Source organism: Trifolium pratense, linkage group LG6 (assembly GCF_020283565.1).
Source record: "Trifolium pratense cultivar HEN17-A07 linkage group LG6, ARS_RC_1.1, whole genome shotgun sequence".
NCBI classification, from domain to species: Eukaryota; Viridiplantae; Streptophyta; class Magnoliopsida; order Fabales; family Fabaceae; genus Trifolium; species Trifolium pratense.
Window position 1 is genome coordinate 44435300 of NC_060064.1, and position 20449 is coordinate 44455748.

The 20449-nt window shown below is 34.3% G+C and overlaps 5 protein-coding genes across 5 annotated transcripts; 1 reads left to right on the top strand and 4 right to left on the bottom strand.

Annotated features, from left to right (window-relative positions):
• Positions 1 to 2704: 2704 nt before the first annotated feature.
• On the bottom strand, positions 2705 to 5393 carry LOC123892339 (putative receptor protein kinase ZmPK1). Its single transcript, XM_045942129.1, has 5 exons — positions 5118 to 5393; positions 4967 to 5028; positions 4708 to 4787; positions 3378 to 4464; positions 2705 to 2747 (listed from the first exon to the last, which is right to left on the bottom strand). The coding sequence occupies exons 1-5, from the start codon at positions 5391 to 5393 to the stop codon at positions 2705 to 2707; spliced, it is 1548 nt and encodes a 515-aa protein (XP_045798085.1).
• A 381-nt stretch (positions 5394 to 5774) lies between these two features.
• On the bottom strand, positions 5775 to 9352 carry LOC123892340. The gene is made up of 2 exons (XM_045942130.1): positions 9214 to 9352; positions 5775 to 9031 (listed from the first exon to the last, which is right to left on the bottom strand). The coding sequence occupies exon 2, from the start codon at positions 9027 to 9029 to the stop codon at positions 5775 to 5777; it is 3255 nt and encodes a 1084-aa protein (XP_045798086.1). The 5' UTR covers positions 9030 to 9031; positions 9214 to 9352.
• Positions 9353 to 12072: 2720 nt separating this feature from the next.
• LOC123892341 lies at positions 12073 to 13791 on the bottom strand. The gene has a single exon (XM_045942131.1). It carries the CDS (start codon positions 13789 to 13791, stop codon positions 12073 to 12075), a length of 1719 nt encoding a protein of 572 aa, XP_045798087.1.
• Positions 13792 to 16931: 3140 nt separating this feature from the next.
• LOC123892342 (putative receptor protein kinase ZmPK1) lies at positions 16932 to 17850 on the bottom strand. The gene has a single exon (XM_045942132.1). The coding sequence runs from the start codon at positions 17826 to 17828 to the stop codon at positions 16932 to 16934; it is 897 nt and encodes a 298-aa protein (XP_045798088.1). The 5' UTR covers positions 17829 to 17850.
• Positions 17851 to 20116: 2266 nt separating this feature from the next.
• On the top strand, positions 20117 to 20449 carry LOC123892343. Its single transcript, XM_045942133.1, has one exon. It carries the CDS (start codon positions 20117 to 20119, stop codon positions 20447 to 20449), a length of 333 nt encoding a protein of 110 aa, XP_045798089.1.

Sequence of the window (20449 nt, forward strand, 5' to 3'; positions counted from 1 at the left end):
CATACTTGTTTCTGTTTGGATGAGGGATTCTAGAAATTCAAGGGATTTTAAATACTAAGCAATTCAATTGATTCAATTGAATTCCCTTGATTTTCAAATTCCAGTGTTTGGATAAAGTGTTGAAATTTCATCAATTGTAAAATTCTTTGTTTGGGTAATGTAATTGAATTTCCTTCATTTAATTTTATTTATTTTAATAAAATCGACCCTAAACCCAAAAATTGGCCGAAAAACCGAAAAAATCGGTCAAAAACCATAAATCGGCTGAAAACCTAAAATCGACTATAAACCATAAAATCGGCCGAAAAACCTAAAATCGGCCGAAAACCATAATATTGGCCGATAATCCGAAAAAATTGCCCGAAAAACCTAAAATCGACAGTAAACACAAAATCGGCTGAAAAACCTAAAATCGACCAAAAGCCCTAAAATCGACTATAAACTCTAAAATCGGCTGAAAACCCAACAAATTAATCGAAAACCCAAAAATCGACCGTAAACCCAAAAAATCGACCGAAAAACCTAAAATCGGCGAAAAATCCAAAAATTGATTAAAACCCTAATATCGGCTGAAAAATGGATTTATAGTCGATTTTAGGTTTTTCGGCCGATTTTGGGGTTTATAGCGGATTTCAGGATTTTTGGTCGATTTTAGGTTTTCCGCCGAGTTTTTTGGGTTTAGGGACGATTTTAGATTCTTCGGCCGATTTTTTGGATGTTGGCCGATTTTGGGTTTTCGGTCGATTTTAGGTTTTTCGGCCGATTTTTTGGGTTTTCGGCCGATTTTAGGATTTATAGTCGATTTTAGGTTTTTTTGCCGATTTTTCGGGTTTCCGGCCGATTTTAGGGTTTATAGTCGATTTTTTGGATTTTGGCCGATTTTAGGTTTTCAGCCAATTTTTTGGGTTTTCGGTCGATTTTTGGTTTTTCGGCCGATTTTTTGGGTTTTCGGCCGATTTTAGGGTTTATAGTCGATTTTTTGAATTTTGGCCGATTTTAGGTTTTTTTGCCGATTTTTCGGGTTTCCGGCCGATTTTAGGGTTTATAGTCGATTTTTTTGATTTTGGCCGATTTTAGCTTTTCGGCCGATTTTTTGGGTTTACGGTCGATTTTTGGTTTTTCGTCCGATTTTAGGGTTTATAGACGATTTTTGAAATTCTGGCCGATTTTAGGTTTTTCTGCCGATTTTTTGAGTTTTCGGCCGATTTTAGTGTTTATAGTCGATTTTTGGGCTTTTGGCCGATTTTAGGTTTTTTCTGCCGATTTTTTGGATTTTCGGCCGATTTAGCGTTTATCGTAGATTTTAAGTTTTTCGGCTAATTTTAGGTTTTACGATCAATTAGGAATTTTTAAAAGTTTATGGAGAAGAAGGAATTTCAAATTCTTTGGTTTTAGGTGTCATTTTGAAATTCTCTAAATTAAACTTGAACAAAATACTTCATAAATTTCCATCATTTTAAAAATTCTTCAAATTTTCATCCAAACAATGGAATTCATCTCAAATCATTTGAATTCCCTCAAAACATTACTTTACCTCAAAAAATTCTCTCATCCAAACACACTCTAAGTGATGTCCTCGTAGTAGTACATTTGAACTTTATTGCCCAATTGGAGGACCCCATGTATTTGATTCTTATTTGGTTTAAACAATTTATTTTTGTCACCCTATCAGTTTCTTGCACGCCCTACGGTTTTTTCGTTTTATCATTCCGCTACTTAAGTAGCGGATGTTATAAAAATGAGAATTTTTTTGAAAAATATCGTCCGCCACTTAAATAGAGGACGTTACAAAGATAGAGTATTTTTGGAGGGCGTTACAAAGATAGAGTATTTTTGGAGGGTGTCCGCTACCTAAGTGACGAACGAGAGTATTTGTGTTAATTCGTAGGGCGCGAGATAATGAGTGGGTGACAAAAGTAAATCTCTCGATTTAATTATAGCCCTCTATGGCTCATCTTCAAATTATACGAATATCATCATTTTTACATGTTGATCAACATTTAATTTTCATCTGATGGTAGAATTTGAACTCACATTTCACACACACCAATATGATCATACACCCACTTACTTTCTCCGTACTAAATTATAAGTCTTTTAAAAAAATATAACAAATTATAAGTTATTTTACAATATCATTAAAGTATTTAATATTGTTTTCGTGAGATTAAGTATTTCCGATAAAAAAACGAAAATACTTAATCTCGCGAAAACAATATCCACGAAAAATTCACAAATGACATTTTCTAATGATTAGACACAACAAATTGCTCCAGCCACTCTTTGGGCATGTTTGTTTCATATTTTTCACAAAAAAAAATTATTTTTTCTTTTAACTTACTTGTGTTTGTTTCATATTTTTTCAAAAATCATTTTAGTAAAAAAATCATTTTTTTCATCAAAATGAGAATCTATTTTCAATAGCTTATATCAAAATCCATTTTTTTTAATCATTCATCATCCCACACCATCTTAAAAAAATAGATTTTAATGATTGTAAACAAACGGCAAATAACTTTAGATTTTTTTTTTTAAAATCTCTATAAAAAAATGATTTTCTTAAAAATGATTTTTTTCAAAAAAAATCATTTTTTTTAAATCTCAAACAAAAAGGCCATTTTTCTCGATGGGAAAAAGATTTGGATAACGATACATATGATTTACCATAAAAATAAACAATAAAAATGGATAATGTGGTAGGATCTTATCTATTTGCTGCAAAGTATGTTTTGGGTAGACAACTATGTCTGCTACACGATAGCACAAAATAAAGGTAGATAATGAGGTACTCCCTCCAGCCTTAATTATAAGTAAATGTCACTTTTTAGATACATTGAACTAATGTATCTAAAAAGTGACATTTGCTTATAATTAAGGCCGGAGAGAGTAGGAGCTTACTTAAACTGATGCGGTGATTGATTTTAGTGTTATTAGTATTTTAAAAATAAGAAAACTGTATACTAATTGTGATTCGTGATCTCGTGAATACCTTCGTCGTGATATATAGCATCACCCTTTTTTTTATTACTCCCTCAGTCCCATTTTATAAGACCTTATTTGACTAAATACACTATTCATATATTTTGTTTTGACCGTATTATTCTACTAGTATATAAATGTAAATATTATCATATAAGATCTTGTTTGATTTGTTTCGATGAGTATTTTCAAAATATAAAATTTCTATAATTTTTACTAAAGCACAATTAAATATATTTGTAATCAAAGTTATGCATTAGTATGCATGCAGTGGTCAAATAGTTCTTATATTTTGGGACAGAGAGAGTATATCTTTACCTATTTATTACTCTCTCTTCTTTTAATTTTTCAATTTCTCATTTTCATACCATTAATGAAGGACAATTTTGTAAACTAACACATAATTTAATCCAATATTTTGTGGCTTTATATCACAATGTAAAATCCACTCCAAGCATTCTTCATGTAGATATGCTAAAACTCTTGCTATTGCTAAAGCAATTTTGTACCTTTTACTACAATCAAGTTTATTAGATGACAAATTGTCAGCTAAAGAACCATTTTCCATGTATTCATAAACCAATAATCTATATTTTCCCTCAGCACAATATCCCCACATTTCAATCAAATTCATGTGATTAAGCCTTCCAATGCCTACTTCAGCGAGAAACTCGCCTTCTCCTCCTTGTTGAGCATTGTAAAGTCTCTTTATTGCAGCATGTCTTTCATCAGATAATATGCCTTTGTAAACAACCCCTCCTCCGCCTCTTCCGATCTCTTGACTGAACCCTTTTGTTGCTTTCTTTAGCTCCAAGTAACTGAATTTTCGGAACCCAATATCCGCTAGATGGTAGCCCTGTTGGTCTGCATTAGTATTTTGGTGCGTCCTTAATAGGGAGCACCAAATGACAAAAATGAAAACCACCTCGAAAGCTCCAATCGCGGTGACAAACCATAAAAAAAACTTCACAAAATGACTCTCGCTTGCACTAACGAAAACTCTTTGAAGTTTCACTTGACAAATATGGTCCCCCGGAGTGGAAGTTTCTTGTTTCGAAAAGTTATTACCTTTAGGCAATCTCAAGTATGTTGTTCCTACAAAGAATGGCGAATGCCTTCCATTTCTCAATTGTGTTTTTGTATAACACTTATAAAAGCCTTTTCCCGATCCAAAACCGTGCTGAAATCCTTTACAATTACAATCTTGTAAGCATAATTTCTCACAAGAACTATAGTTACTAACTTCAACATAGTGAATGTCATACCCATAAAACTCAACATTTACCATCCCTGAAAAGGTAGACTCGCTTCTATTGCAAGTAAAATCGAACATAGGTTCGCAACCATAAGACCAATCACTATGATTCTTGACTCTATAACCTGGAATACAAGAACATTTTCTTCCATGCTTAGGATTATAACTACATGTACTATTATCTCCACAAATCCCATGAGCTATACAAGCTGTAAGTTTAAGAGTGCAACCTAATAGGGTGGGTGAATTAGGTTTTAAGACTTTTTGGTTATTTTAGAGATGTTTTGGATTCCTTTTATTTTTCTTGAAAGTTAAGATGAAGGTAATAACAATATGCTGAAAAATAAAAGAGAGAAGGGAAAGAGAAAATGGACACAAGAGAATTATAGTGGTTCCCCTATTGGTACGTCCACTCCCTTCACACCCCGCGAAGGAATTCACTATGTTAGAATCTTTGTTACAAGCAATCTTACCCCAAGACCCCCTAACAATCTTTCTAACATACAACACAAGATAGCACCCCACTATCTTAAACAACACTTGTTTCCACAACCTTGGAAAACAAGCAACAATACAAAGTTACAATGAAGAAAACTATGTATGGCTGTTATCAAATCAATATCACTTTAATAATGTATATATCTTAGTGCTCAGAAACTTTTGGGGTCTGTGATATAAGTTCTAGTCAACCGTGATTTAAAATCTTTCCACCGCTCCGCCGCATAGTGAAACCATATTTTCTTAAAATGATCATTCCTTTTTGCATCATCAAACCCGGGTATAACAAAAATAGCCTAAAATATTTACATTAAAAAATTTGGTGTTAGCATAAGATGTATTTGATATGATAATAAAATATAACAAAATGTTGAATTTCAAATACCTTAATATCTGTCCACATAGCATTTTTTACTCCTTCAGGTATATGTTTCCACAACTCTTTCGCAATACTGCATCTTTCTCGAGTAAGAAGTGCTACGTAACTCTTAAAATGGGAGGCATTGTTACCATAACACTCTCCAGTTTCTAGATCAAACTGGAGAGGGATCTTTATACCCGTTTTACGAACGTTTTCAATTGCTTTCAACATAGTGGGACCTCTAACACTTTTTTTATTACGTTGACTAGTTTCAGCAGAGTTGTCGGTTGAATCAGCCATATCGTATCTGTTTACACAAAACACAAAAAAGTTATATTGTCGGTTGAATCAGATTATGCAGAAAAAATTATGTAGAAAAAAAAATTATGCAGAAAATGGTTCTAACCATTTTAAATATCAAATTATGCAGAAAAAAAAATAAGCACAAGCTCATAATTAAACATAAGTTATATTGCCCAGAATCTCAAAACAGATTTCTTAAGGTTCAAGTATTTAAACAATACAGCAGTAGCAGAAGTTTTTTTTTCAAAACATAAAAGCTAAAAACTAACAGTACATATTCAAAACATTACAGATGCATTACATAAACAGCACATCAAAACATAATCAAAATAAAAGGAGAAAAGCAATGATATGCTAGCATCTGCAGCTTTTTCTTCTCTAATCCCATATTCCTTCGTCATGATCTAAACGAATAGCTGCATGCACATCATCCTCTTCGTTTTCTTCAATGAAGGTAGGCACATCTGATGAGAAAGGAGGAATTTCGGAAATATCAAGCTCTTGATTTTCATAACTACCATGCACATTTTTTCCTTGTAGAACCACCGACCACCGTTCATTAGAAGGATCTTTGACATAAAACACCTGTTTTGCTTGGGATGCCATGATGAAAGGTTCGTCTTTATAAGCTAACTTGCAAAGATCAACTATTGTAAATCCTAATTCATCAATTCTCACACCATTGTTGATATCAATCCATTTACATTTAAATAAAGGCACTTTAAACACAACGTAATCAACCTCCCAGATCTCTTCAATCACCCCAAAGTAGGGTGTAGATGCCATAACCGGATTTTTATCTTTGGAACTAGAGAAGTGCATGGACTCTGCCACAATCATAACCCCACTATTTTGCATGGTACTGCGGTCATCCTTTGATTTTGTATAAAAGGAAGTTTTGTTAATATCATATGCACTCCAAGTCAATATGTTACATTTAGGCTCATAGGACAACCACTTTATTGTATCGGAAACACTATCATCTTGGCAGACCTTTTCTTTAAACCACTCTGAGAATTTCTTATTATGCTCTCTTAACACCCATTTTTCATTCATCTTATCGTGCATTTTCTTTATGATGCTTTTGTGAGCAGACAAGTAAGGTTGAACTTCATCAGTGTTATTCAATATATACAAATGCGCTTGAAGAATTATATCAATATGCATGCTCTTGACATTTAAACCTTGCGTGCCCACACCGTCACATCTTCCATCATGACGAGACTTGGGAACCCCTATAGCATCCACTTCTGACAAATAGTTTGAACAAAACTCAATAGCTTCTTCTGCAATGTACCTCTCAACAATCGAAGCTTCCGGACGGTGTGGGTTTTTTGTATACCCTTTTAGGATCTTCATGTATCGCTCTATTGGATACATCCACCGTAAATAAATTGGGCCACACAATCTAATCTCCCTTACTAGATGAACAATCAAATGAACCATAATGTCAAAAAATGAAGGAGGAAAATACATCTCCAATTGACACAAGATAATTGCAGCTTCGTTTTCCAACTCGTCTAACTTCAATGGATCAATTGCTTTACAACATATTGCATTGAAGAATAAGCACAACCTGCATATAGCTTTCCTAACATTATCGGGCAATATCCCACGAATAGCCACAGGTAGTAGTTGTTGCATCAAGACATGACAATCATGAGATTTTAAGCCGATTAATTTGAGATCTTTCATTGATACAAGGCTCTTGACATTTGACGAGTAACCATGTGGCACTTTGATACTTTGTAAACACTTGCAAAAACTTGTTTTCTCGTCTTTAGACAAAGTGTGACACGCGGGAGGCAAATATGTCTTGTCATTGATTTTTTGTGGTAATAACTCTTGTCGTATACCCATCAAATCCATATCAAGACGAGCATGTGCACCATCTTTTGTCTTGCCTTTAATGTCGAGAAGTGTTCCAATTACACTATCACATACATTTTTCTCCACGTGCATCACATCAATACAATGTCTTACATCAAGACTAGACCAATATGGAAGATCAAAGAACACTGACCTCTTTTTCCATATACTTTTCACAACAGGCTGCTTTTTCCTTTTGACACTTTCACTTTCGGCTTTTGGCACTTTCGCTTTTGGTACTCTCCCTTTTGGCTTTTGGCACTTTCCGAAGACAACATTAATGTCTCGTTGTCGTTCATAAACTTCCTCTCCAGTTAAGGGCGTTGGAGCAACACCATTCTCTTGGTCTCCGTCAAAAGCTTTTCGCAATCTACGATATGGATGATAACGATTTAGAAATTTTCGGTGGCCAAGATAAACAGTCTTCTTTCCATTTTTCAGTTGCTTATAACATGTTTTTTTTTCACATATGGGACACGCATTATGCCCTTTAACGGAATACCCAGACAAATTGCCGTATGCCGGAAAGTCGTTGATGGTGCAAAACAACATGGCACGCATGTTGAACTGTTCACCAGAATACGAATCAAAAACATCCACTCCTTCCTCCCACAACACTTTCAAATCATCAATTAGTGGACTTAGATAAACATCTATGTCATTTCCTGGTTGTCTTGGGCCTGAAATCATCATCGATAACATAATATATTTACGCTTCATGCACAACCAAGGAGATAGGTTGTAAATCATCAGGAGAACAGGCCATGAACTATGGTTAGTACTTTGATTACCAAACGGATTCATTCCATCAGTAGCAAGTCCAAGTCTAAGGTTTCTCGACTCTTTGCCAAAATTTGGAAACAAAGAGTCAATTTTCTTCCATTGCAAAGAATCAGCTACATGGCGAATTTGGCCATCACATTTTCTCTCTTCTGCATGCCATCTAAGATTCTTTGCGTCATTTGCATTAGCAAACAATCTCTTGAACCTTGAAATTATTGGTAGGTACCATACGACTTTCGCGGGAGGACCCGTTTTGGTCACCTCATCATCACTAGAATCACCATCTTTCTTTTTGTAGCGAGACGCCTTACATGTCGGACAATGATTATAGTTTACAAACTCTTTTCGGTATAATATACAATCATTAGGGCATGCATGTATCTTTTCATACTCCAAACCCATTGGACACAATACTTTTTTCGCCTCGTAATAACGATTTGGCATTACATTACCTTCTGGAAGCATTTGTATCAACAATTCAAGCAATTCAGTGAAACTTTTGTCGGTCCACCCATTTTTTGCTTTCAAATTAAACAATTTTAACACCGCAGACAAACGGGTAAAATTTGTGCATCCCGGATACAATGGTTCATCCTTGTCACTGCATAAAGTTTCATACACATGCGCCCTCTTAAACGAATCTTCTCCAATATCACGCATCATGTCTTCCAGTCGATCATCGATATCCACACTACCACTTTCTCTATGGGACACACTTGGCGTTGCAACTACTTCACCGTGCCATATCCATTGTGTATAATTTTGACAAATCCCGTCACAAATTAGATGATTCATGATTTCTTTCTTAGTACGTTTTGGTTCTTTATTTGCACAATTTATACACGGACATAGAAAAAGTGGAGGAAATTCAGGAGGAGGACGTTCTAGTTCAGCATTACTTTCCGCAAACTGTAGAAATTCCATCACTCCATGTCTGTACTCAGTACTTAATCGATTAGCTCTCATCCAACTACGGTCCATACCTACGTTTCGAAATTTATGCATTCTAAGTTAAAGGAATGACTAGGTTGTTACTATTGCGAAACATTCTCTCGCCCTATTTTAATAAAAATTCATAGCCTATAACAGAATGACTAGATTATGCATTCTATTTTAATAAAAATTCATAGCCTATAGCTTCTATGTTTTGAAATAGAATCGGTACCTGTAGATGAGACCGTGATTGAACCTTCTAACTTCAAACAAAGATGACAACACCAAAAAAGAGCAACACCAGCCCCTGCACAGCACAAGCAACACGCAGGAGCAGCAATCACCGCCTAACGCAGGAGCAGCAATCACCGCCTAACGCAGCAACCCCTGCACAGCACAAGCATTGATAATTTTATAAATATGTTTATACAACTTAGTTAATATCAAAACAAGTTGTATGTTTATACAATTGGCCATAAATATTGACCCCTGCCCATGGCCAAGTTGTATGTTTTCTTGAAGCCGAAGCTGAAGGGTATTTGCAAGAAAAAAGATCCCATCTTATAAGGCTATGTGGTGAAGCTGAAGGGTATTTGGAGAGACACTACTCAGCTATCTTAGGCTCATACCAAAACCCTCTTGACCATCTCCATATTTTCCCTTACTATTCTAACTACATCAAACTTGGTCACCTTGAGTAAGTATATTATATGGCAGAGATATTAAGCACTATTCTAACTCCATATTTTCACTCCTTAGCCAACCTTGAATATATTAAGCACTATAACTTGAGTGACTTCTATATACCTTGAATATATTAAGCACAAGGTTAACATGAGTGACTTCTATATACTTGCTTATACCTAACACCCTCATGTGCAGCAACATAACGAATTTTGAATCACACTTTGACATTAAAACATGGCTTGGTTATTTGAATTTTCTTGCCTATTTGGAGTTTAGCTTCAACAATAAAATCTGATATAATAGCAGCAAAATAGCAGCAAAACATGGCTTGGTTTAAAACATTACATATCATCTATGAAGTAAAAAATAATCAAAATAGCAGCAAAATAAATATCATAAACAGAAATGACCATATATCTTTTTACTTTTCATTAAATCTCATGCTAAAGTGACCTACACAGACCTACACAGACTTCCAAATCTCATGCAAATTTGTATTTTTATATTGACATTCTCATCATCAAGCCATCAAGCAGAAGAAGAATGAAAACCCACACAAAAAAACACAGACCCACACAGAAATGAACATCACAGACCCACGAAAACGACGTGAATGAAAACGAATGAAAACCCAAGCGAATGAAAACGAATGAACAAGAATGAAAATGAATGAAAACGAAAACGAATGAAATTTGGAGGAAGTTTGATTTATTCATACCTTTACCGAATAAAAACGAAGAAATTTGGAGGCGATTCAAGCATTCTAGGGTTTGGAGAATGAAACCGAATGAAATTGGAGAGATTGGAGAATGGAGAATGGAGAATGGAGAGATTGGAGAATGATTGGGAAATTGGAGTGTTTGATTTGAAGAACTTGGGACGATTTGGAAGAACTTGGGACGATTGAGAATGGAGAGTTTGCAGTGGGAGGGAGATTGAACGCGTATGAAAATTGGGAATGAAAATGACAATATGAAAAATATAATAACACTATTAGGATTCCACTACCGGTGAATCCTAGATCGGTAGTGAAAAGTGGGAATATGAAAAAAATAATAACACTATTAGGATTCCACTACCGGTGAATCCTAGATCGGTAGTGGAAGATAATTAAAACAAATTTGTACGTAATTACGACATTGCCACCGTGTCTACTTTCCACTACGGATTTAGCAAAGCCGGTAGTGAAATCCCTTGTCTCTGAACTTTCCACTACCGTTTTAAAAATATCAGTAGTGGAATCCTTTGGTCAAATGTATTTCACTACTGGTATTCACATACCGGTAGTGGTATCTCCAAACCAAAAGTCATTTTTCTACTAGTGGTGTATGAAAGTTTATGAGAAAAAGTGATATTAATAACTTAGAAATATAGTGAATATGAAAGTTGTTATCAATTGTAATGATCACAAATATATTTATAGAGGCTTTAGAAAATGTCCATGAAGTAAGACAACTCTTCAAAAATATCTTATAATAAAAAGTTATGTTTAAAAATCACAATGGTTCACAAAAGGTGTATTCTGTCCAGGATATATTAAATCGGTTGTTACGGACAGGCGATTTAAAAAGTTCTGTTTTCAAAAAACAATCGTTGCACTGTTTGGGATATACAACCAGCAACAGATCTTTTTAACTCGGTTAACGACCTGACAGATTTAAAAGGTCCTGACACCTATTTTTCAAAATCAGCTTTTTATTATAATTTTAAAAGCTTGCTTCATATGGACTTTTATATTTAACTTAGAAACTTTATTTTTAATTAATTTATAAAATAATTTCTGAGCATTCTAAGTTATATAATTATTGAAAATGATAAATCAAAGATAAGGACCATACTTACAATTAATTTAAATTAAAAATCCTAAGACTTGATCTTCATCTTGTTTCCTCTTGTTGAGCCTCCATAACCTTTCTTCTTTTGTGATGAGAGTTTGTTATCATCAAAACCCAGCCAAGTTCAAGAAGGAAATCTTCTTCACAATCTCCCCCTTTTTGATGATGACAAACCATATCTTTTTGACATTGTTGCTCAATGAATCTCCCCATATCTTTTATGTCTCCCCCTTTGTTTTGCAAATGAATATCCTGAAAAATTTTAACCACAAAACACAAGCATACAAGTATATACTCCTTCTCCCCCTTTTGACATCATCAAAAAGAAGAAAGAGTAGAATTCAAAGAATAATAATAATATAAGGGAAATTATATACAATATATATTAAAAATACTTATCTTCTTCACAATGATTTGATGTCAATAAAAATATCAATGTTGATGCTCTTCAAATCATCTTTAATTCAATGAAAACTTTAATCCTACTATATCATATGGTCTTGTATCTTGAAGAAACCAATCTTAATATGACAATTTTAACATATGGTCTTCAAGTACCTACAAAACAATTAATAATATTTTCTAGGTACCCATTTTTCTTTGGGTCCTCTTGGGTTAATTCCTTTCTTTATCCATATATACTCCCCATTAGGAACACCAATGTTCCTTACATAGCAAGCATTAGGAGTATGACCTTTTGTATTACAATAAAAGCAAGTAGGTCTAAATATATGATTCTCTTTATTGCCATAAAAATTATTTCTATCATAAGTCCTTTTATGATAATTTACAACATGTTCTTTCTTTGATTCATTATTGTTGAATTTATTGCAAGTAGTCTTAACAAAGGTATTGTGACTTGTACTTAGTTTATCAAAATTGGAGAACCCAAGTCCACATTTATCATTTGAGAATCTTTGACTACTTAACACATTTTCTAAACCAATTTGACCTTTTTCATATTTCTTTATCACTTGGTTTAATTCAACAATTTTAGACTCATGATCGTGACATTTATTACATGTAGAATTTTTGACTTCTTCTAATTCCACTTTTGTGTCATTAGCCATACTTTCTAGTTTTAAAATAGTTTTCTTTTGATTTGAATATTTTCTAAAAAGTTTCAAAAATTCTTCATATAATTCATTAAAGGCACTTTGTAAATCATTATCATAAGAAGAAGATTTACTACTAACCTCTTCATATTCATCATCGGAATGATGTGATGCCATTAATGCAAGATTTGCATATTCTTTGCTCTCCGAGTCGGATGATGAACTTATCTCATTGTCATCCCATGCAATGTAGGCCTTCTTTGGTTTGAATTCTTTCTTTCTTTTGTGGCCACTTTTCTTTTGAAGAGTTGGACAATCTGATTTCATGTGACCTTGTTTTCCACATTCAAAGCATGTGAAATTTTGTCTTGAAGTGGATTCGCCATTAAATTTCTTTCCTTGATCAAGTTTCTTAGTTTTTTCTCTTTTTAAGAAATTTTTAAATTTCTTGAAAAGTACTTCTACATCTTCATCATCTTTTTCACTTTGAGACTCTTCATCATCACTATCATAATCTCTTGCTTTAGTTTTTAATGCAAGTGTTCTAACTTTATTTTCACGCCCTTCATGCCTTTCCAATTGATCAAGTTCCATTTCATGCTCTTGCAATTTTCCAAACAATGCCGCCAATGACATTTTTGATAGGCTTTTCTTTTCTGAAATAGCCGTCACTTTTGGTTGCCATGCTCTTGTTAATGATCTAAGAACTTTTAAATTTAATTCATCATTTGTGAAGGTTTTTCCGAGCGCCATCAAATGATTTGTCAAATGTGAAAATCTCTTTTGTAAATCAAGTATTGTTTCACCGGGTTGCATTCTAAACATTTCATATTCTTGTGATAAAGTGTTTAGTTTAGATCTTTTCACTTCTGTCGTGCCTTCGTGTGTTACTTCTAAAGTATCCCATATCTCTTTTGCCGTTTTACATTGGGATATCCGAAAGAATTCATCCATCCCTAGGGCTGATTGAAGTAAGTTCTTTGCTTTCTTGTCAAAGAGCACTTTTCTCTTATCATCATCGGTCCAAGAGGCTTTTACTTTTGTTTCTACAACATTATTAACAACTGTTGTAGGAATGAATGGACCATTCTCAACAGCATCCCATATTTCTTCTCCTTGTGCTTCCAAAAAAGCTTGCATGCGAATTTTCCAAAAATCATAGTGTTCACCAACAAAGCAAGGAGGTTTGTTGCCACTACCACCATCTCTAAAAACAGGTTGTGCGGAAGCCATTCTGGATCTTCAAGAACAAGTTACTTGAACCTGCTCTGATGCCAATTGTAAGTTTAAGAGTGCAACCTAATAGGGTGGGTGAATTAGGTTTTAAGACTTTTTGGTTATTTTAGAGATGTTTTGGATTCCTTTTATTTTTCTTGAAAGTTAAGATGAAGGTAATAACAATATGCTGAAAAATAAAAGAGAGAAGGGAAAGAGAAAATGGACACAAGAGAATTATAGTGGTTCCCCTATTGGTACGTCCACTCCCTTCACACCCCGCGAAGGAATTCACTATGTTAGAATCTTTGTTACAAGCAATCTTACCCCAAGACCCCCTAACAATCTTTCTAACATACAACACAAGATAGTTTAACACCCCGAACTAACTACCCTTAAAAACGTGATCTTAAAAACTTTTTAAAGATAAGTAGCCGGAGCGCTACGGAAAAACATTTTCAAAAACGATCGTGCACATGACACGAAACGTCGCAGCGGAAAACATAACATAAAGGATTTTCAAAGCAATGAACAAAATAGTTCAAAAGATAATTCATTAACATAAAACATAAGTTAAGATGTTCACATCGATATACGACGGAATACAAACGATCCCCGACTCGATGTTACAACATACCAGAGCACTAATATACATCTCAACCAAACTAAACTTAACAAAACTATACAAAGGTAGCCTACACTAGCTCCTCACCAAAAGTGCTCCACACCAAAACGATCTACAGCTAAAGCTCGATCGAAACCTCGACCTGGATACCTGAACCCCCAAAGGTCCAACACATAACAAATAGGTAGAGAGTTAGTAAACATAATCACATACATACGAATATAGAAACGCACCTATATTCAACCTATCACGTAATACTAACTCACACACATGCCTCGATAAGCAATACACCAGATAACACATACTCACAAATACACAACCAGATAGTTTCACGTCGTTTCGGACAACACAAAGAACTCACATAACACATAACACATAATTGCACATTTACTCAAATGCGACTAATGCCAAACATTCAATGTCATGCCAACCTAGACACGACTAATGCATGTGGTACCATCTTCTTTATCAAGGAACTTACCATTGATATTCTTCTTTATTGGACAAGTCCAATATCCTTCTTTATCAGACAAGTCTGATATCCCTAAATAATGCATGAATTTATGAATGCCATGCATTTACCAAACATATGATAATCACGTAGCACGAAGCTACAGCTCACTACATGGATAACATAATCCATTAAACTTCTTTATCAGACAAACTGATATTCTTCTTTATCGGACAACCCGATATACAAAAATACATATACTTCTTTGACATTTTATATAAATGCCATCACACAACACAATTATTAAACATATAATAATTCCAAACCAAAACGAAACCAAATACATGGATACACACACTTTACAAACATTAACAAAAATTGCTGTCACAGAGCTGTTCGCTGAGCGAAGCCGTAGCGAACCCGTAGCGAACAACATCAGAGAGTTACAGGTACATGGCGAACATGTAGCGAACCCGTAGCGAACTTATTCGCTAAGCGAACAGGTAGCGAATCACACCAGAAAATATCTGTTCTTGAGTTTCTAAGGCGGTTTAACATCCAAATCCATCCAAAATACATTATAACATGTTATAAATGCATAACAAGTGATCAATCATGTATATACCATACATATATACATGTATTAACATTCAAAAACACCAAAACACATCACACATACAAAATCATGTCAATTTCTTGCAAAATAAGCAAAGTTGCATAAACATGCAAAACCATCATCAAACATATACATATTCCCTCCTAGATGTTCATTAAGCATACTAAGATGAAAAGACATGTTTATGATAAAGAAACTTCACCCAAACCCCAAAGAAATTGGATGAGAGAGTTCAGGAATGGAGGCTAGACACCTCCCCTCTCTTGGATCACCCAAGCTTATGCTTAACCACTCTCACCTTAGATTGAATGATGATTCTTGGCCTCTAAATCTCTTCTCCTTGCTCGAGTTCTTCTAGCTCTCCTAGGGTTCTTGCTTCTAAGCTCACAACCTTCAACTTCTCATGAAAAACAAGTTATGAGACTATTCCTGGTTTTGACTTGGTACTTATACCACTTCCTATTGGTCATGAACCAAGCCCAATGGCTTAGGCCCATTAAGCTTCTATCAACGCCCCAAGCCCACTAACACGACAAAGGTTTCGCTCACAAACTTATGTTCGCGATAAATAATAATAGGTCGCGTAAATAAATATTTAACACTAACCCAAAATATATGCAAATATATAAAATATCGATTTACTAAAAATCGGGTCGTTACAGATAGCACCCCACTATCTTAAACAACACTTGTTTCCACAACCTTGGAAAACAAGCAACAATACAAAGTTACAATGAAGAAAACTATGTATGGCTGTTATCAAATCAATATCACTTTAATAATGTATATATCTTAGTGCTCAGAAACTTTTATGGTTATGAAAATATAATCAAGGTTTCACAAGATATGTGTATGAAAGTTTATGAGAAAAAGTGATATTAATAACTTAGAAATATAGTGAATATGAAAGTTGTTATCAATTGTAATGATCACAAATATATTTATAGAGGCTTTAGAAAATGTCCATGAAGTAAGACAACTCTTCAAAAATATCTTATAATAAAAAGTTATGTTTAAAAATCACAATGGTTCACAAAAGGTGTATTCTGTCCAGGATATATTAAATCGGTTGTTACGGACAGGCGATTTAAAAAGTTCTGTTTTCAAAAAACAATCGTTGCACTGTTTGGGATATACAACCAGCAACAGATCGTTTTAACTCGGTTAACGACCTGACAGATTTAAAAGGTCCTGACACCTATTTTTCAAAATCAGCTTTTTATTATAATTTTAAAAGCTTGCTTCATATGGACTTTTATATTTAACTTAGAAACTTTATTTTTAATTAATTTATAAAATAATTTCTGAGCATTCTAAGTTATATAATTATTGAAAATGATAAATCAAAGATAAGGACCATACTTACAATTAATTTAAATTAAAAATCCTAAGACTTGATCTTCATCTTGTTTCCTCTTGTTGAGCCTCCATAACCTTTCTTCTTTTGTGATGAGAGTTTGTTATCATCAAAACCCAGCCAAGTTCAAGAAGGAAATCTTCTTCACACAAGCACCATAAATTGCTTGCCAGGAAACATACCAATTTTGCGACACATTAGTTCGGCTATATACTCTAACATTACCATCAGGATCCATTTTCATTCTTCTTGGTAGAATTGTTCCATAATCAGAAGTTATAAAAGTTAAATTATCTGATGAAAGGAAATTACTGAAATAGTCCAAGATTGCAATTCTGCTACCATTGAAACTAGCCCTGCCGGTTTGCGAAATTAGCAGCCAAGGTTTTGGCCAATAAGAGCTAGAAATATCCGGGCCATCATAACGAAGAACAAGAACATTTGAATCATCAAAGGAGAACTTGTAGAAGCCAGTTGAATAGTTACTCTCACTTCTTGAAGCTACAAGCTCTGTATATCTTGTAAGAGGTTGACCAGGAAGAAGAGTATCTGTTGGAGAATCAAAACTCTGCCACAAAATTTTGGTTCCTTGAAGCTCACGCAACACAAGATTTCCATCATTTTTGAGATGTAACTCTAATGGTTTCAATGACGCAGTGTTTGAAGACCAAACATTGTTTAAAGAAACATCAAACAAGACAATGTTTCCTGTGTTTAAAAGGGTGAGTTTTGATCGTTTTCCATTAATGGGTTGATCGCGATTTGCCATCCAAATGATTGTGTTGTTAAGAGAATTTTGTTCTGTGAACCATATGGCAAAGGAATAAGCATTTTCACCAATGGCAGTAAAGCCAGCAGAGAACATGCCATTATGTGAGATGATTTTATCATTTGGATTTTCTACTGAGAGGGATGAACCTTTTCTCAGTGATGATGATGATGATGAAGATGAACATTGGAATGAAAAGGCCAATACTAGAAGAAAGAGTGTGAATGACAAATCCATATTTATGTGGAACAGTTTAAATATCAACAAACAAGAGAAACTGATCTTAACTGTTGATCAGAACAGGTAGAAGGCCAGCTGGAAGTCCGTTGAGCAGGTGGTAGGCAGTAATCCGAGCAGATGGTCCACAGAGGGGGGGGTTGTACTTGCAGGTGCTCCGATGCCAAAGTCAGACAAGGAATAGAGAGCAAAAGAGATACTAGAGAGAAGTTAGAGAGAGAGAGTAATTGTGATAATGAATAGTGTTCTACCTTGCTCTCCCATGAGGGAGAGTATTTATAGCCCCCAGCTCTGGGCCAAAGGTCCTCTTAGTGGGCTGGACTAGCCAAGGCCCATTAAGAGGGACTGCCAAGATATCACCCTTAGATGGTGGGTAGAGTAGTAATTTTACCCTATCTTGGTGGAGAGGTTGTGCCATGCTGACATGGAGGTGGTTGGGCAAGCCATGTGGACTATGTGAGGGTCTAGGTGGACTAGCATTAGTCTAGTCCAGAACAGAAACTATATTAAAAATGTGCCTTAGAAATGTACTGTCAGCAACATTACTGCAACATTACTTTATGTATCATATTCCAATTTTTACAAGGGAAGGATAGTGTTGGTATGTTGCTAAATACAAATTTAATGTATGATATTTTAGCAATTAAACTAATTTCTTAAATACGTGAAAACAAGAAACTGCAGCTAGTCATTCAAAAGTGTTTAGATGAAATGATGTGGATTTCTTTTAATTTAATCAAGATCTCATATTTCAACCTGAGCTTGCAGCAACGTGAGATTAGTCTCTATATTTACACGCTGAGGATATTCAATTTAAAAATAAATCAATAGCAGCCTTTACATCTATAGCTGACAAAATTTATCAGCCAATTTAATGCTTGCACCAAACTGGATCATGACATGGGTTGAGAGAATTAAACATGCAACTCGCATATTCATTATCATGAAAAGAGCCTCTACATGATGTGTGCTTCATCTTTCTATTTAGCACGCCATTGTTGTCGGATTAATAAAATAAATACTTCATCCGTCCTAAAATATAAGAATCAATGAGATAAAAAATAACTCATTATAGGATTGAATTAATAAAATAAATACTGTATGATAAGTATGAATTTGCATGGCTAATAACATTGACAAAAATATCATGCCTTAAATAGCATACTTTTTTTGGTAATAGGTATTACTATTAGTGGATGCATGGAGTATGTATGGTAATATAAATAAGTTAGCTTATAGCTTATTATATGAGCTAATAAGCTTGTTTCAAAAATTAGAGGTGTTTCGTAACAAACTTTTTTTACTAGCTTATAGTTTTTTTCCATATGCTATTTCAAGTAGCGTTTGAGCTTATAGCTTATAGGTTTTTACACCTTATTCCATTTTCACCCTTTAATTTAATAACTACCCACTCTAAAAAAAAAACTACCCACTATCAATTATGTCATTTTATATTTATTAACCACTTTAAAAACTAATTTTACCAAACACTTTAATTTTAATCACCTAGTTTTTCAGCTATCAGTTAGCTTATCATATATAAGTTAGGTTATAGTTTAATTTTACCAAACAAAACCTAGTGTAAAATTGTTTTACACTGACTAGTAATTGACACATTTATTTTATGAATTGGAAACTAACAGAAAAAACTAACAATTTTGTTGCCTGAAAAATTTGAAGACGTCTATAAGCAACGTTAAATCCAATTGAGGAGGTGGAAAAGTCCAAATCTTTAAAGTATTCTTTTTTTGTCTAAGTAGTCCACCTTAAAGATGGATAAGTGGAGTATCCGGGTTTCGAACTCCGGCTCCTGCACATATAATATGATGACTCTACCAACTAAGCTATGCTTACGGAAACAAGATATCTTTTCTATTTGTGCTAAATTTACCAACCAATCAACACACTCATAATAGCCTGAAAAATCATATATTTTAAACTAGTTCAATTAGTAAATTAGAAGCTCTATCATAATAGCCAGAAAAATCATATAACAAAACTCTATTATCATTTCTTAAAACCTCCAAAATATGCATTTTCTGGATTACCGAAGGAAGAATCATCCAATTCACTTTGATGCAACCATTAGGAAGAGGGCATTAGTTAACACTTAACACGACCATTAAACTCTACATATTTTATTTGAATTCACATTTAATTAGAATATTATCCTAAGTTTGAAATTGGTTTAAAACAGCAGAAAATGATGTTTTGTCCAAAATAAAAATTTGAATGTCGCTAACCACTTTTAAAGGTGAAATTTGGACCATTAAATTATTGCCGAACTCATGGCTCTTTACCATGGTCTACTCCTAGCTTGGGAGCTAAACATCAAAGACTTGCAGTGTTATTCCGACTCCGCGACTGCTATCAAATTGATTACCGAACCTGTTGACAAGTGGCATCACTATGCAGCTATTATCCTTACTATCAAGGACATCATCGCCAGAGATTGGAGAGTCAGAATTTCCCACACTTTGAGAGAGGGTAATGCTTGTGCAGACTACCTAGCTAAGCTTGGAGCTCGTAACAACGAAGTCTTGTCCATCATAGCCAGTCCACCTGTTGGATTAAATTTGCTCCTTCTTGCTGATGCAAGTGGGACTTATTTTTATAGATAG

What these genes read in the sequence shown, in the direction of transcription:
- LOC123892342 (XM_045942132.1), bottom strand. Translation starts at nt 17,828, where the DNA reads ATGGATTTGTCATTCACACTCTTTCTTCTAGTATTGGCCTTTTCATTC.
- LOC123892343 (XM_045942133.1), top strand. Translation starts at nt 20,117, where the DNA reads ATGGCTCTTTACCATGGTCTACTCCTAGCTTGGGAGCTAAACATCAAA.
- LOC123892340 (XM_045942130.1), bottom strand. Translation starts at nt 9,029, where the DNA reads ATGGACCGTAGTTGGATGAGAGCTAATCGATTAAGTACTGAGTACAGA.
- LOC123892341 (XM_045942131.1), bottom strand. Translation starts at nt 13,791, where the DNA reads ATGGCTTCCGCACAACCTGTTTTTAGAGATGGTGGTAGTGGCAACAAA.
- LOC123892339 (XM_045942129.1), bottom strand. Translation starts at nt 5,393, where the DNA reads ATGGCTGATTCAACCGACAACTCTGCTGAAACTAGTCAACGTAATAAA. An exon ending in CTATGTGGACAGATATTAAG is followed by an intron (nt 5,029 to 5,117) that starts GTATTTGAAATT and finishes TAAATATTTTAG; the next exon opens with GCTATTTTTGTTATACCCGG. An exon ending in AATATTGGATTAAATTATGT is followed by an intron (nt 2,748 to 3,377) that starts GTTAGTTTACAA and finishes ATCGTGTAGCAG; the next exon opens with ACATAGTTGTCTACCCAAAA.